Here is a 12531-nt window from a genome sequence, read left to right as displayed (position 1 = left end):
GTCCAATACAAGTCGAGGTCATTAATCGGCATGGTTACCGCATGTCTTTTCAGAACTACGGCGTGGAGACGGACAACCTGAAGAACCTGGTGGTGAGGATGCGGGCGGCCACCAACAGCCTCCACATGTCCACGTCAGACCGCCGCAAGAGCCCCGCATACGACGGCAGCACGTCGCACAAGCCCCCCAACGACTTCCTGACCTCGGTGGTGGAGCTCATCGGAGCCGCCAAAAGCCTCCTGGCGTGGCTGGACAGGTAAACACAGTCACCACTGCTACAACTACTATATTGTATAATTGTATATCGTCTGCAGTGGCTCTATTGTCGGTTCCAAACATTTCTACAAAAGTCAACAAACCCCACCGATGCACCCAGACATGGCTGTACCACAGGTTGAATGTCATTTTCAATATACAGATTGCTTTGAATTTCACTGGACTTGACATATTTGCAGAGGATTTCTGCACTGGATTGAGCTTGACCACTTTACTCAGGCTGCTCAGGCTTGTAGGTTGCCATGAATGTCAATGTAATTTACTTCCATTAAAGTGCATGATACAGACATCTTCAGGTATTCTTCTCTGTTCTCTCTGTGCTGCTGGCAAAAACGTCTGTCCACCCAGGTGCAGGCCTACTTATGCTCTCTCCATCAATCAACTAGGCCTGGGGAGACGTGCCCTTGGTTCCAATCAGATAATCTAATAACCTAAATATACTTTTCAGGATTAAAAATTGAAAAAGTAGCAACATTTCTAGCTTGTGGATCGGCTACTCTTGGAGTCTTGATGCTTTTGTGTGACACTGGCGTTAATTATGAAAAAAAGAAAAGAAAAAGTCGAGTGGAAAATTTGGAGATCATGGGAGGTATACGGTATACCGATACAGTATTTACTATTTAGTTTAGATGCTGTTTAGAGAGCCAGGAATCGGAGGAAAGGGAGACATTCAACCCACATCTCTCCAGCTGGAGTGGAGGTTTACTGGGGATATTGCGATTCGGTTTCGGTTATTGTTTTAATTCCCTATTTATAAAGATCTGTCTGTCTGTCGGTTCAGGGTTCAAAGCAAAAGCAACATAACCACACTGTCTCCATGCTGCCAGTGAAGTTTATGACATTCACCTGTTGCAGTTTGTGACGTACAGATATTAGCCTGCAGCAACGCACCGCCTCGTAAGCTGAGATCGTACTCCAGATAAGACTCTGGATTCTAGGGCTTTGCACTGCAGGCAAATTACCATTTATTTCTCAAATCTGATCTTTAGGACTGACAGTGCCACAGTGTTATTTGCAAGCGATCCGATTGAATTTGTGTACTCACTACTCAGACATCACACGAGCTTGCTGTCTTGCATTGGTTGCTGTGTTAACGACAATTAGGTGTGAGAAATGCTTTTACCTATCGTATGTCCAACACTGTTACTTTTACCTATCGTATGTCCAACACTGTTAACTTTCTTTTCAGGATCCAAGTTCAGAAGCTCGAGCCTTGGGCTCGGGCTCAAGCCTGTTACTTTAGATACCTTTCTGTGACGCTGAAGTATGGGCATTCATTTTACAAAAGAAAAAAAACCCTGACAGCGACGATATACAAAAATACCTTGTTCATAGAGCGCTATTGTTGTTCAAACTTGATCAATCAAATCTAATTACGATCTGAAGATGTCAAAAATGGTCTGAATATAGAGAAGACAGGCCCTAGCTAGAACGACTTCCCATTGCTCTCTAGTGACCTGCTCCACAGACACATTCCAGTAGCGAGTTTCTCGTGCAAGATTATAACTTTTGTACGCTAGATTTAATTCAGCTTTTAATTTTGTGGCCAGTTTTGTCTCGGAGAGGCACAGTGATGTCATGATGATAATGCAGAGTCGTTTTGAGTTTAAACTCCACTGCATTGTACGTATGTTACACAAACATGACTGACAACAAAAGTATAAGTTAGAGAGTTTGTGGGTTAGAGTGTTGAAACCTTAGTGTCTGGGTTTTGGAAAGATTTAGTGCAACACGATGAGTCCCTCACACATTTCCAACATATTTGGGGCTGCATGGTGGTTTAGGAGCTAATGCTTTTGTTTGTTTGTTTTTAAGCTCTATTTTGGGGGATTTTCTGCATTATTTATATAGGCCCGGGTAGGAGACAGGAGACTGAGGGCAGAGAGAGAGGAGGGGGGGTGGGGGGGTAGAGAGAGAGTAGGTAGGGTAGACAAGACAGATTCAAACTCGCAACTCACAAGGAGCATGTGGTCGATTCACTAGCTCGGTGCTTCCCAAACCTTTTAGACCCAAAAGATAAATTTGATGTCTCGCCAGGAACCAAACTAGTGTCGAGTGTCGAACCTTGTCGTAAAAGAAAATCGCAATAATATAGTGGGGTATTCAAGCACTCAAATTTGCTCAAAACTAAAAAATAAAATATAAAAACAAAACCAAAAACATACATACTTCGTCTGCAGATAACTTCTTCTGGTTTCAGAAAGCTGAAAAAACTCTGGCCCACTTTTGTCCTAATGTGAAATTAATTGGAGCATTCCACATTGGTAGCTAGTAGCTACTAGCTACTGCTTGACAGGTTTGGGGAAATATACCAAGTGGTTTTGTTGTTCTATATTTACGCCGGGGTTGTGTCGTTATGTGAGACTAAATGCATGGAATTCTGTCTGGCCTAGTAGTGTCCACATGCTTTGTGGTTGTTGTCACTGACTCTTTCTCTCTGTGTGTGTGTGTGTGTGTGTGTGTGTGTGTGTGTGTGTGTGTGTGTGTGTGTGTGTGTGTGTGTGTGTGTGTGTGTGTGTGTGTGTGTGTGTGTGTGTGTGTGTGTGTGTGTGTGTGTGTGTGTGTGTGTGTGTGTGTGTGTGTGTGTGTGTGTGTGTGTGTGTGTGTGTGTGTGTGTGTGTGTGTGTGTGTGTGTGTGTGTGTGTGTGTGTGTGTGTGTGTGTGTGTGTGTGTGTGTGTGTGTGTGTGTGTGTGTGTGTGTGTGTGTGTGTGTGTGTGTGTGTGTGTGTGTGTGTGTGTGTGTGTGTGTGTGTGTGTGTGTGTGTGTGTGTGTGTGTGTGTGTGTGTGTGTGTGTGTGTGTGTGTGTGTGTGTGTGTGTGTGTGTGTGTGTGTGTGTGTGTGTGTGTGTGTGTGTGTGTGTGTGTGTGTGTGTGTGTGTGTGTGTGTGTGTGTGTGTGTGTGTGTGTGTGTGTGTGTGTGTGTGTGTGTGTGTGTGTGTGTGTGTGTGTGTGTGTGTGTGTGTGTGTGTGTGTGTGTGTGTGTGTGTGTGCAGGACTCCGCTGACAGGGATCAGTGACTTCACAGCCACCAAGAACAAGATCATTCAGTTGTGTTTGGATCTCACCACCACAGTTCAACAGGTCTGCTGCACGCTTGTTAGCTCACCATCACACACACACACACACACACACACACTCTTTTCCACTCTAAGGCAGAACGGCCTGAGGTCATAGACACATGGGATTGTGGAAAAGTGAAGTCTGAAGCCAAGAACTCTAAAGTAAAGACATTACAGGCTGTTGATGTTTGGTTTGGGACTTATTTTTCTCTCTGCTTCTGTTAGTTAATTAATGAGGAGACCACCTCGCCTTCAGTGAGGAGGAGGACCCCCCTTGGTGCCCCGCCGGGGGGAGGGAGCACGTTTAACCGTAATCAGCAGCTTTGTGTTGTTTTCATAAAAACCCTTGCTGGCGTTTTTTCAAAACGTCCCTCAGGCTCCTCCCCTTTGGGACCATGTGGTTCCCGTTTCGCTGCCCGCTGCAAGATCGCTCACGTTGGCGGGACCCACTGGCCAGACCGGGCTGTCTGAAACACTGTTGCCAGATTTTGGAAGAGAATTAAGCAACAAGGTCTATCTATGAAAACAAGCTCAAGAGAAGCGACTAGCCCACATGAGCACTTTAAACATAATACATTGATGCGACGCGTTGTGAACTTCAAAAGAAAATCTTGAAAAAAGTTAAACATTTTGAATATTTTTTGGAAACATTATTAATGACACAAATCAGTTTTTTCCACCCAGTCGGTGGAAAAAACATATTAATTTAGCGGCCCTTGCTTGAAAATGTTTGAGAACCACTTTATTTGAACAACATGCAGGACATAAGCAACTACACTTAAGAAACAATCCCCAAAAAATCCGCCACCTGCAACTACCAGTAATTTACAAGCGACTTTACAGGAAAGCTATCCTTGGTACTTAGGCTTTTATTTTCGTTCGCATTCGGCTCAAAACCCATTGGAAAATATGGCATACCAATAACCAATAACAGTGCAGAGGCGTGTCGCTCCAAATTTGGTGACGTCAGTGTTCTCCGCTATTTTCTACCGGGGAGTGGAGGAGGGGAGGGGAGGAGGGGGGGCGGTTGCTCAGATCAGTGAACCAATAGGAAGTACCGCCTGTTTTTGACCGGCACTCGCCCCTCTAGACAAGAAATCACCAGGCTTATAATATAAAGTTGCTTATTATATGCAAACATGGCAACACTGGTCTGAAAGCACTTCCTGTGTGTGTGTGTGTGTGTGTGTGTGTGTGTGTGTGTGTGTGTGTGGGGGGGTTAATTTGTCGTTGAGGAGGCGGGCCATCTGACTCTCAGAGCACCAGCACGTATCCTCCACATTCCAACGTCTTCTCCATCTGTTGCGTTTTGGCATTGTGTTCGGAGACAGCCTGCACTCTATTCTAGTCGGTTATAGAATTAGTTATGCGTGGTAATGTGTGTATTATATATAATCGTCGCTATCGGGCTGAAAACCTTGTATGTACAAAACTTTTCCAGTGTAGTTATTATTATTATTATTATTATTATTATTAGTCAATATCTTATTAATACTTTCCACTGGCTGAAGACAGACTTGTTTCACTTTATTATACATTATAATACATTATTGTACGACTAAGAAGAAAGAAAAACTAACTTTAAACAAAATATGGAGATAAAATATTTCTGCCAGACCGACAGCGTCGCATGCTCGGCCTGAAGACAAATAAAGCAGAGTAGAGTCCTCGGCCTCCAGTAACAGAAACTCTAGTGGTGACCAGCATGCACCTGGGTTTAAGAGGTACTCTCGAGGTACGACGAGAGACTGACGGTGTCGGGTTGTTTTTCTTTTTTTTTTCTCTCTGTGAGGGTTATTGCATCAAAATGAATTCCTCTCCCATGCAGCGGAGCCTGTTGCTTCGCTGATGTCTGGGATTTCATCGACTCTGGTGATTTACTGCCAAGGTCTCAGCCCCATGCAGCAGTTCTCCTGGGGAAGTGGGGGGTATATATTTCCCACGCTCTGCGTTTGATGTCGAGACGTTTTTGGTGTGCAGCGCCGAGCAGAGTGAAGCTCCTGCACGAGGTGACCGTGCTGAAGGGGCTTTTTTGCAGAAGTATAAGCGGTCACTTTAGCCCAGCAGCTGTGAGTGAGTGAGTGAGTGGGGGGGCCTCTCCGTCGGATTACCTTAACCTCTCATTGGAATTACCATAAAACTTTACAGTCTGATACACTCCGAACCTGATAATATAACAGTGGAAATAGTGGTGACGTGTATCCACTCTTATCAGTCAAATCACTTCCAGATTTAACTTCCAGTAGGGATTTGTCTAGGCCGTAGAGTAGTAGATTGAACTTCCAGTAGGGATTTGTCTAGGCCGTAGAGTAGTTATACAGTATAAGAACCAGAAGGTTCCCATTTCGATCCTCCTGACTCCTCCAGGTCGAAGTGTCCTTGAGCAAGGCACTGAACTCCCCCTAACTGCAGTCTGCTCCTGGCGTGGCGTTGTTGCCTCTTCTCACTAAATTGTGGATAAAAGGCAGACCCATTGCGTATAGCCTTTGTGCTATTCCACGGCGAAATCTAATCATATATGAAAAATACATGCTAATTCACACAATATAGTTTCAAGACTAGTCACGCCTTCATTAAGCCCGCCAGCAATCCTTCTTACCACACATTGATGAATGAGAGCACAGGTCACTGGGGGGGGGGGGGGGGGTCGGGTGTGGGGGCGTGACACAGCCATTCGTTTTAACGATGGGGGAGGGCCGGCATCAGGTCAACAGTTCCTTCATGAACTTCAGCCAAGAATCAGCGCTTTAAGGGCTCACTTCAGATTTATGTTTGCTGCCTGAATGCAGGCTTGTGTTTGCGAGCGCACAATGACAAGCAGCCATAAAGCCCGACATGGCGGCCATCGTAGCTGACGAGGTTAGGTGAGGCGGGGGGGGGGGGGGGGGGGGGGGATTGGGGGTCATCATCCGTTCTCCGTGGCTTTTTTTCCGGATAGAGGGCGTTTCAAAGGGCGCCGTTTTTCCCTTGATCCCCTTGTGATGTGCTCTGTGCTGTGTCTTCACTTCCTCTTCATGGAACTTGTTTTTCTTTTCAACGGAACACCATCAATCTGATGGAATGAAGCGCTCGTATAATATCGTCTCCGTCGGGAGGAGAAACCTCATATGTCCAAAAAAAAACCTTTTCAGGATTCAAATTCCAAAAACGGCAAAAGTAGCAGATCGATCATGAGGTCGACCTCGAAGCGCATCGCTTCGCTACGCGTTTTGAGCTTGTAGGGGAAGTGAACGGCAGTGCACGAAACACAAGGAGTACGCTGAAGAAGGAAAGGGGGAAAAAAAGTTACAAAAATATATATATATCAATAAAAAATACCTATCGACGTCCAAGGGCACCCTGGGGTTTTGATTCTAAAGACGTGTATACACATCCTTAGCATTATGGAGATAAGAGGTATTCTGCCTGTCAGCAGCAATGATATACAGTATGTCAGAAAGACGGTCCCTCTGTGTTGTGCTACTACTACTGCTCTCATGTACTCCCTACAGATGCAGTGGTGGAAGTAATAGTAGAGCAACAAATGGGGGAGTCCTGCACACCGTCTCTACGCTTACAGCAAAACTTTAAATTAAGTACAGTACCTCGGTAAATCTACTTCATTACTTTCCAGCCACTGTCAGATGTAGAAAAACGTGTTCGACGTCGTTGGCTGCTTCATGGCCAGTCCTCCTCTCTGGTGTGGAGGTCAAAGGCTGCGCGGGCTGCGCCGCACAGGGAGTCACATAACCTCCCCGCTGGCCGTGGGAGCTACTCCGTGGTCTTTACGGGGATCAGGACAGTTCAGTTTGGCAACTAGGTCGACAAAAATAAGCCAAAAAGAAGCGAATATGCCACATGAGCACTTTTAACCTATATATTGTTGCTGTCGGGAGGAAACTGCATAAATCAGTGCTATTGAACACCCTTTACGTCTGTGTGTTGTTTAAAAAAATATTGAACCAATGGAAAGTAGTGAAAAACGCTTTGGACAAACTGTCTGCTACAGCAACTAACTCCACCACCTCTCCCCCTCTCATGCAAATAATTGTCAAATTCAAGTAATTGACAATATATGAAGTCGCAACACCAACTTTGACACAGAGGCAGCATTGTGCAATAATGAACATTTTGGTGTTAGGTGGTTTCATCCTGACAGCATGAGATATGCATCAGCTATTTGAAAATAGACGATTTACAAGCTCTTCAAACGCGGAAAACCCTTGGTATAGAGAGCCAGGAATGTGAGGCCATAGAGACACATTCATCTCTCCAGCTGGAGAGAGGAGCTGTATACTGGGGGATACTGTGATGACGTCTCTGGGGGGTTCCCCGGAGGTCAAATACTGTACAAGCACAGCAGCAGCAGTGGTTCTGGTCGGTTCTAGTTGTTGTTCTGAGCGGAGGGGAACAGCTAATGCTGGACCTGGCTGTCAGCTGGGAGGGCTCGGCCCCTAGCTTCCTGCAAGGGTCTCCGGCACAGCTGGTCCGTACACAGCTGAGGCAACAGCCTTCCCTTTGACAACTGTGTTGTTGGTGGTGGTGAGAGGGCGGGGGCTCTGGGGGTAGGTGGGGTATGCACGCACGAACACTACTGCTGCTGCCGTAGTGGGGCCCCCCCTGTGCCTGGTTGGTTGTGGTATGGGCTGTAGGTATGTATGTACTATATGTATGTATGTATGTATGTATGTACGTATGCTGTGCATGTATGCCCTGAAGGGCCACACCATCAGTCAAAACACACACAGGTGATACAGATCTGCCAATAACAAAAGAGAGCCGCTTTAACCACCTATTTTAACCTCTTCACACAACTGTTTCACAGATTGTGTAGATCGGCCAATATTCACTATTTTTGAAGAATTTCGACAATATTATGCAATTTTCACAAATGTTATAAAACATTTCGGTGTATTTCAAACTATTGGATGTTTCGGATGTGAAACTTTTTGCAAGTCCTCGCCTATCCCCAGAATGGGGAGGGACTAAAGAAATTAAACCAGTCTTAAACCAGTATATTAACTCCCACAGGGTCCTAAAGAGTCACTAACTCACTGTCAGTAAGCGAAGGATCGGCACAAAGGTGCGTTGTGATGAGCTTGTAGATCGTCAATTTACGAATAGCCGGTGTATACAACACTAGATAGGTTTAAAGTCGCTTCTCTTTGGGCTTGCTTTCCTAGACCTGGTTGCTTTTATTTGTCTCACAAAACCTGGCAACAACGCTGGCTGTATAACCCCTCATCATAGTGGTGAGATGCCTGCGGAGACATGTGTCTGTTTATATGGACAAAGCCCGCTGTATGTGTTGTGTGCTCTTTTTTAAATCCATTGTGCAGACTCCGTGGTGGGGTCCGTGCCAGTGAAAACCAAATTCATATTTCCATGATATCATGATATCGTCTCGCACACATTCCAACCCTGGTGACCACCAGACACTCAGTGTCTGGTGTGTGTTTGTGTGTGTGTGTGTGTGTGTGTGTTCACAACACACTTGGCCTTGCCGTCACGCCATCGATGTGTGTTTGTGAGGTCGAGAAAGATTTAGCTGCCGTGTCCGAGGAATGGCTCGACTTCAAAACAGAGTTCGTCCTCCTCCGGCTCTCTAAATAATATTTACACCAGCGTCAAGCATGCACGGTTGAAGAGATCTGTGTGTGTGTGTGTGTGTGTGTGTGTGTGTGTGCAGTGTCTTAAGCTGTTTTTGAGTAATAATAATAATATAAACGTGACTTTCCCCACATTTCCTGTAGGCTACACTAAACGGGACGCCAATGTAAACATTGAGAATGAACTAATGATGGAGGAAAAACTATTATAAGTCTCGGGTGACTTAATGGAGATTACAAAAAAAAAACAAAAAAAAAACATAACGCGTTCCATTTGATACATTTCCCAAAAGTCAGCCAAGGACCTGTGGTGGTTTTGGAAAGAATTTTGGCACGGCTTTCATAAACACACCACTGCATATTTCCGTAGAAATAGATCTCTGGTGTGTGGATGACTAACGTCGTCGACTAAGCAAAAGTAGAGGATGAGAAACAAAAAACAATGTAACTTTATTTTACAAATTTACAATAATACGCTACATGTAAAATCACTGCAAAAGCTTCAAATAATGTGAACATATTTCATATAATGGTTCATCTGGTACTCATTGATCCCATATTTGTCACTCAGTGTCAGAGTGGATCTGGCTCTTGTCTGTGAGGAAGTAGAACCAGAGACTGGTTTCTCAAAGTGGGGTCTGGGGACCCCTAGGGTCCTTGATTCCTTCCAGGGGGTCCCCAGAAAAAGTAGATAACATAGCATCACGATCATCTCAACCACTTTATCCATTTTATATGTTGGCTATTCAAAAATAGCAGATCTACAAGCTCACCGAGCTTGTACATGACATGGCTGTGTGTCGAAGTGTCCTTTCTTTTCCACTGTTTTGTTTATTCAAGATTCAGGGTATACAGTAAATCAAATGACAGTATATGTGACACACTCATATGAAACATGAGCAAGTTACTTACCAACTGCTCCCGATGAGCAGGTCGGTGCTCCACTGCTTTTCATTGTTTCCTCCGCCATTGGTTTGTGAATGTGAAATACATTGTAAAGCACTTTAAAGAAATTGGTGCTGTATGAATGTCCTTTTACCAAATAGTCTCTGTCGGGTGGAAAACTCGTACTTTTCAGGATTCAAATTCAAAAACGGCAAAAGTAGCTGCCACATTCCGAGCTTGCACATCTGCTTTACTTTTGGGGCGACGCTGTGGTAGGGTGTTAATTCACGGAAAAACACAAACGGTTAAACTATGGCGATTATAAGAGGTTTCTACACCGACAGCAACGCTATGTTGGTCCTATGAGCTTCGGACACGACTACTTGTCAAACAGTAGGTTGCTTTGACTGTGATGTCTTTCCATCGTGCTATTTCTACAGTGCTGTTTTAGTTTTTAACCGTTCAGGTTATCTTATCTTAACTTAGTAGTTGTCCTACCCGATAACCCGTCTAAATGCATCAATGAAAGAGTAGGGGGACCACATCCGGCCACTAGCAGATGTGCTAGTGATAATGTATTAACATACCTTTACCATACAGATGGGGTTTAAATTCATTAAAAAATAAGGTCCCGGATTGCATCTTTATCACAATCCCTCCCCACATAACGCACGATGCACCGCTCTGTTTACACACCCTTACAAGTTGACAGTAACTCCATGTTATTATAATTACCATCTGTCAGAATCCGAGAGGCAGAGTTGTAATTTCAATCTAGAAGCTGTTGGTTTGTGGCTAAAAAACCTCACCTCTCTCTGGAAAGATTCTATCTTTATTTACCCAGCCAGCAGGCAGACCCTGTATGCTTCACTGTGTTGCCAATTATTCTAAGCGACTTTGGGATAGTTTTTCTGTAAAGTTGCTTGTAAGTATTCCTAGTTGCTTGTTTCTAAAGTGCAGTTGCTTATTTGGGCTGGTTTCCTAATGGTTCTCAAACATGTTCATGTCAAGGACGCCCAAATTAATATGTAACTGTCCATGTATCCCCATCTGAAAACACTTTGTGCCAGGGAACCCCGTACCAGATTTGTGTTCAATCATTCAAGAGCTATTCCTCACGACAAGCTTGTAGATCGTCTGTATTTTCAAATTGCTGATGCATATAGCTTTAAAGTGTTCACGTGTCCGTCGCTTCTTTTGGGCTCGTTTTCATAGACACCGGTTGCTTATTTCTCTCGTAAAATCTGGCACCACTGATACTTAACTGTGTGTACTGTAATGCTGTATATACTGTACTTCCTGCTTGGTGCCGTTATCTGACCCTGGGCTTTCATTCATTATTGTGTTTCGACAGGACTGTACTGTTTATGAGATGGAGGAGAAGATTCTGGAGGTGGTGAGTAGAGTTCTGTTCACTCTCTCTGTGTAAACATCACATCTCATGAGGGCCTACACTACAGACATGGGGAGGGAGGGTCTTCATGAGGGCCTACACTACAGACATGGGGAGGGAGGGTCTTCATGAGGGCCTACACTACAGACATGGGGAGGGAGGGTCTTCATGAGGGCCTACACTACAGACATGGGGAGGGAGGGTCTTCATGAGGGCCTACACTACAGACATGGGGAGGGAGGGTCTTCATGAGGGCCTACACTACAGACATGGGGAGGGAGGGTCTTCATGAGGGCCTACACTACAGACATGGGGAGGGAGGGTCTTCATGAGGGCCTACACTACAGACATGGGGAGGGAGGGTCTTCATGAGGGCCTACACTACAGACATGGGGAGGGAGGGTCTTCATGAGGGCCTACACTACAGACATGGGGAGGGAGGGTCTTTTAGCCGCGTGGACCTATTCTGGGGCGATACAAAAGCTCTGCTATTGATCTCTTCTGTATTTTTCTCTGTGTTTTAACCTTTTGATAATTAATGCCCTACTTCGTCATTAATTCTACTGTATGTCACACAAAAGTAGCAAAAATAGACTTTCTTTTTAAATAACTTATTTTGCTATTTTTGAATAGGAATCCTAAAAAGTAAAAAAAAATATTTAATTTCAAATATATTTTGTTTACTTTCTTGAACTTAAATACAAATACATTCGACATAATAAATACAATTGTAATACTAGTCATTGTAATTAAAGCGGGTCATGTTTGCATGTTTGGAATTGTAACAGCTGAAGTCAACAATGAATCAGATATTAACCTGCCATAAATCTAATAGCAGACTGATGGGGTATTTTCCTGCAAAAGCTTTCCCCCACAATGACAGAAAACGAAAAATACACTAGAGCCCTGAGCGACTCCGCTCTCAACCATATGGGGTTTAAACTAAGTAACGTGGACATTGTGTGTGACACGTGTGTTATGGTTTAAACTAAGTAACGTGGACACTGTGTGTGACACGTGTGTTATGGTTTAAACTAAGTAACGTGGACACTGTGTGTGACACGTGTGTTATGGTTTAAACTAAGTAACGATGGACACTGTGTGTGACACGTGTGTTATGGGAGTGCATGGAGTTCCCGCGTGCATGCACACGCACACACGCAAACCTCATCAATCACTGCTTCCTGTTTCCTGTTTGACACTCTCCAGACTCGGGAGAGTCTTGACACTGGATTTCCTCTTTTGTTTCTCCTTCTTCTAGTCTCCTTCTGTCTGTCTGTCTGTCATCATTCACCCCCCTCTTCTTTAATCTCTTCTTTACTTTCTTCAC

At 44.5% G+C, this 12531-nt stretch overlaps 1 protein-coding gene across 3 annotated transcripts in view; it reads left to right on the top strand.

Moving 5' to 3' along the window:
- The first annotated feature begins 58 nt into the window (after positions 1-58).
- The window catches only part of LOC308329422 (connector enhancer of kinase suppressor of ras 3-like), a 48128-nt gene continuing 35655 nt past the window's right edge, over positions 59-12531 (top strand). For all 3 annotated transcript variants that reach the window (XM_080783711.1, XM_080783710.1, XM_080783712.1), the window contains exons 1-3: positions 59-256; positions 3270-3357; positions 11163-11204. In XM_080783711.1, coding sequence (XP_080639837.1) covers positions 99-256; positions 3270-3357; positions 11163-11204 — 288 coding nt within the window. In that variant the 5' untranslated portion in view covers positions 59-98. The remainder of the gene's footprint in view (positions 257-3269; positions 3358-11162; positions 11205-12531) is intronic.

Source organism: Protomyctophum bolini (assembly GCF_963924005.1).
Source record: "Protomyctophum bolini genome assembly, chromosome: 15".
Taxonomy (NCBI): Eukaryota; Metazoa; Chordata; class Actinopteri; order Myctophiformes; family Myctophidae; genus Protomyctophum; species Protomyctophum bolini.
This window is presented reverse-complemented; position numbering and strand designations above follow the sequence as displayed.